The following is a 4,876-nucleotide window of genomic DNA, read 5'->3' as shown; positions in this document are numbered from 1 at the left end:
AAAGTTCATGTAAAAAGTATAACCTCCACTTGACTTTCTCTGTAAAACCTCTGGAGTGTGTCTCATAACATTTCAGATCTTACCCTTATAGGTCCCTGCTGGTGTTTCCCCAGTGGTACCATTCACGGCAGAAGGGATGGAGTTTTTCCTCCGTCCAGGCCCCCCCTGCTCTTACCTCCTTCTCCTCTTGCTTTAAATCACAGCAGCAGGGCCTGCAGGGGGCAGAGGGGAACATAAAATACTTCAGCTCTGACATGCATGAAAGACTTTGACAGTGCTGATCTGTGCAGGAAGGCTGCATGAAGCTAAAGCAGTACAGATACCAATGAATAAATGGATGAGGGATGAATAGATGGATAACCTGAACTAATGTCCAGCCCCTCTGACTGAGCCACGTGCAAGGGGGAAAAGGGCAAACGTGAGGACCCCTGTTTACTGATCCCCCTTCAACTAGTGCCTCACCTACTGTTCTAGAGTTTCAGTAAAGCTATGGCCGTTTTCTAAAGGCTTTAGAGATAATATTGCTTTTAAGACACTCCTACCTTGCCTTGACAAGGTAGCAGTGTCTTAAAGTCTTAAAGCAGCCAGACATGGAAAAGAAACTCCAGAATATGCAAGATTTTGGGAGTTATTTAAAACCAATGTATGAATTGACCTGATATATTCTGAAGAGCTCTTCCCATCTGGTGCTTCTAGGAGCACCGGAAAAAAAAACACACTGTAAGTATTGGCACATCGCCCCCGTCTGGTTTGAATCACTTTCACACACTACTTCTTCATGCAGTCTCAACAAGGCCTACATCATCTGTCTCCCGGTTTTTGTTTTTGAAGGCTGATATTTTCATTTTCACTGGCTACCTCCTTTCACCAAGTAGTTAAATGTTTCAGGATAGATGGTGCAAATAATTGCAGAACTAGCACTCCCCTGATAAGACACGTTGTGTGTGTGTTTGTGTGTGTGTGTGTGTGTGTGTGTGTGTGTGTGTGTGTGTGTGTGTGTGTGTGTGTGTGTGTGTGAGTGAGTGAGTGAGTGAGTGAGTGAGTGAGTGAGTGAGTGAGTGAGTGAGTGAGTGAGTGAGTGAGTGCAAAGAATGACGTACTGTTCAGCAAACCTGGTTTTATATGAGAGACAAGTGAAAAGATGCTGCAAGAGTCATTGATCAAAAGTGGCCATAGAAAAATATAATTATAATAAAGGTAATTTAATTTTCCTTACACCATTTTGATCTCTAAATTGCATTAGTTACTTATCTTGATTGTAATGTCAGCTGATCCAGCCCTTCCTCTTTTTATATTCTTATAACCATTTCATAGATTGCCCTGAGACCTTTTTTCTTCTTCTACTACCATGTAAGTTGGCATTTTTGGTTTTTGTGTGAAACATCTTAACAACCATGTGATCACATGTGATGGACTGCCATGAAATGCAGAACGGATACTAAAGGTCACCAGATGCTGTAGTGTGTTAAGGCAGTGGCTGTGGATCAAAGCGAGGAGGAGGTCTAGGGGTTGTTCACTAATTGGAACACAAGTTGACACAAGTTCTTTATTAATGCCAAAGTCACAGAGATGCTTCCTTTAGTTGGTGTCACAGGAAACATGGTCATTTTTCAAATTATGCAGATGGTACTTAACAATTCTTAACAATGAAACCAATCTCTTTACTAAAATTGAACCATACTTTAATGTTGCCAGAAAAAATGACAAAGCAGAAAATAAGGGACAGTCCGTCTTTAAAAAAATGGAGAAAAAAACAACTGTATAATTGCGTCTCATCGTCAGTCTCCGTCATGGGCCCAATCTTTATCTCCACCCTCAAGCCTCACTGACTTTGAGGCACGTTCCCGCTAAGTCCGTGAGGGCTTATAGGGCTGTCCCACTGTCAAATCATCGAGTGTGTGAAGGATCTCTCACAGACTTTTCGAGCCCCCGTGAGCATGGACAGGTAAACAAGCACCGTAACATGAAATAAAAAAAGTGCGACAGTAAAAAATAAGCATGAAAGTTGCAGTGATATTTACAGGTAAAAAAGTTTGCCTATTAAATCTGCCTATGTAATTTCTAGTAATGTGGTTATAGATTTTCTACAAATGTGGATCTGATCTCAGTATCATGTCTTTGATATCAAAAAATGAAGAAAAGAAAAACTTCGGGGGTCATCTCAAGTCATGTATTGTGATGCTGCATTCAGGGCACTTGTGAAAATTAGGCAAAAAAAGAGATTGTAAAACAAAACGTTTTTTTTAAATAACAATCTCTTCTACTATGAAAAATGATATTAATCTGATAAGATTTCTACAAATTTACAAAGTAATGAGATCAAAAAATTAACATTAAAGAAAGGTCTGCTGCTCTTTCTTAAGACTATTTATCTGAACAGAAACAACAGCATACAAATGCTAAAATGCAAATAAGTATAAAGTGTAATTAAGAGCAGTGACAAGTTTATATTTTCATGCAGAGAAATGTCAATTGGTGTCCAAAAATCGTCACGAGCAGTGAAAGCCTCCGTGGCTACACAGAGACAGCAATAAACTCAAATATGTACACATCAAGTGAAAATATGTCATTTGACATCAAGTTTGATTGACAGCTGACAATGATCAGCTCTTAGCAACAAACAGAAATACAATTTGAAGTTGAAGAATTCAAACAGAGAGGTTACCCCACTGTCCTTTAAATGACTCCTGTCTATTTCAGTTTACACATCTCAGCTGTGTCTCCAGGAGACCAGTACAACCCTATTCCAGCAAGCAGAGGCTCAGTGAATGTGGTCTGGACTCTGTGGAGGAGAGTCATGGTATCAGAGATGCTGTAGAAGGACAGAACACCTGCACTGTGATCAAGGTACACTCCTACTCTAGAGGACCGAGGACCTGAGACAGGAGTGTGGACATTTTTTTCCCAGAAGTTATAACTGTTGTTGAAACAATATAATGCCTGAGATTTGTCATTGTATCCAAATTTACATTCAGTCCAGCTTCCAGCTCTGCTGATACCCTTATATGTGACTGCTACATATACTCCAAATCCACTCCACTCTACCTCCCAGTAACAACGTCCAGTCATGCTCTCTCTACTCAGGACCTGACACCAACCTGTGAATCTGTCTGGGTGACTAGAAGAAGGCTGATGTTGTGTCATCAATGTTGCTTTTCTGTTCCCATCGGATAATAACAGCTGTGTGTGTGCTGTGTTTGGATCCAGTGTGATGTCACGCGAATATTTTAAGAACACGGCTCTGTCCTTGGGCTCTGGATGTGACAATAAAACATCCACTTCAGTCACTGTCGGTGAGATATTTGTGAAGTTCTCTCCCAGAACGTCCTGTAGTTTATCCCTGACTTCTGACTGAGCTGATGTCACATCCTCAAAGTACCTCAGAGGACAGATCTTGATGCTGAATGAGTGTGTAGATTCACCAAGTGCTGACAGTGAGAGGCAGTCTTTTAGAAACTGGTTGTGGTCCTCTGTGCGTAACAGCATTTGTAGCTCAGCATCATTTCTCTTCAGCTCAGTGATCTCCTGCTCCAGCATCTCCTGAAGCTCTTTAACTCGACTCACTTCCGCTTTCTGCTGGGATCTGACCTGCTGCTTCACATCAGAGCGTCTTTTCTCCATGAGACGGATCAGCTCAGCGAACATCTTCTCACTGTGCTCCACTGCTTTATCAGCAGAGCCATTGATAGCCTCCACCTGCTGTTGAAGCAGCCTCAAATCCTTCTCTCTGTCCTGGATTCTCTGCTTGATGTTTAGTCGACTCCCCTCGAGCTCTCTCTGCCTTTCAGTTCTTTCTGCTTTAGCTGAGACTGTGTCGTGGCCTTTATGTTCATCCACAGAGCAGAGATAACAGATAGCCTGCTGATCAGTACGACAGAACATCTTCATCACCTCATCATGACGAGAGCAGACGTTCTCCTGGAGCTTCTTAGAAGGCTCCACCAGCTTGTGTTTTTTTATCAGATCTGCTTCAAAATGAGGCTGAAGGTGTTTGTCGCAGTAAGAGGCCAGACACTGCAGACAGGATTTGCAGGCTTTTCGTTTTCTCCCAGTGCAGACATCACAGGCCACATCTTCGGGCCCAGCATAGCAGTGAGCAGGAACAGCTTGGAGTCCAGTCTTCTTAAGTTCCTCCACTAAAAATGCCAACATGGTGTTTTTCCCCAGGACAGGCCTTGGCGTGAAGGTCTGCCTACATTGAGGGCAGCTGTAGTCTCTTCTTTCATCCTCTTTATCCCAGTGGGTTGTAAGACAGTTCATGCAGTAGCTGTGTCCACAGGGAACAGTCACCGGATCCTGTAGTAGATCCAGACAGATTGAACAAGATAACGCTTCCCTGGCTAGATGGTTTCCTTGCTGAGCCATTTCTCCTCTCAGTGACAATCAAATAGCTCCTCTTTTTCTGGATCAAAACTTTGTCTGAGCTCTGAAGGATGGCAGCTGTCTGCTCTTGTTGACTTGCAGCGGTGTATAAGGTTTTTTTTTTTTTTTTCAAATGTAATTAAATACTCTGGTGTCCACACCCATCTTACCTGCAGCTGTATCAAGAGGTGTGAGAAGAGACATATTTTGATTGGCTGAGGCCCGCTGTTTGAGAAAGAGAGAATGATCTTCAGGTTTTACTGTGTACCGCAGGTAAATATGGCAGCATTATCATGCCAAAACTTACAAGAAAGTTTTACTGACAAGGATGTAGATGAGCCCTGCACACAAATTCAATAGCCAATGCGCACCTATTATCTTTGCGAGTGCCTGCACAAAACTCTTGTGTAAAATGTTCCTGCTTGCACTATATTTGAGCACGTGCAGACACTGAGTTATCCATGAGTTGGCAGGAGCAGTCACAGTGACCTCCCAGAATATCATTGGCTACAGC

At 42.5% G+C, this 4,876-nt stretch overlaps 1 protein-coding gene across 1 annotated transcript; it reads right to left on the bottom strand.

The window, feature by feature from the left end:
• Nucleotides 1-2,691: 2,691 nt before the first annotated feature.
• Nucleotides 2,692-4,365, bottom strand: LOC117824415 (tripartite motif-containing protein 16-like). The gene has a single exon (XM_034699887.1). It carries the CDS (start codon nt 4,363-4,365, stop codon nt 2,692-2,694), a length of 1,674 nt encoding a protein of 557 aa, XP_034555778.1.
• Nucleotides 4,366-4,876: the final 511 nt, after the last annotated feature.

This window comes from Notolabrus celidotus, chromosome 13, assembly GCF_009762535.1.
Source record: "Notolabrus celidotus isolate fNotCel1 chromosome 13, fNotCel1.pri, whole genome shotgun sequence".
In the NCBI taxonomy this organism is placed as follows: Eukaryota; Metazoa; Chordata; class Actinopteri; order Labriformes; family Labridae; genus Notolabrus; species Notolabrus celidotus.
The sequence above is the reverse complement of the archived record's forward strand: the minus strand, read 5'-3'. Positions and strand labels throughout refer to the sequence as shown.

Bases quoted from the DNA above. Each gene is read 5' to 3' on its own strand.
- LOC117824415 (XM_034699887.1), bottom strand. From the start codon at position 4,365: ATGGCTCAGCAAGGAAACCATCTAGCCAGGGAAGCGTTATCTTGTTCA.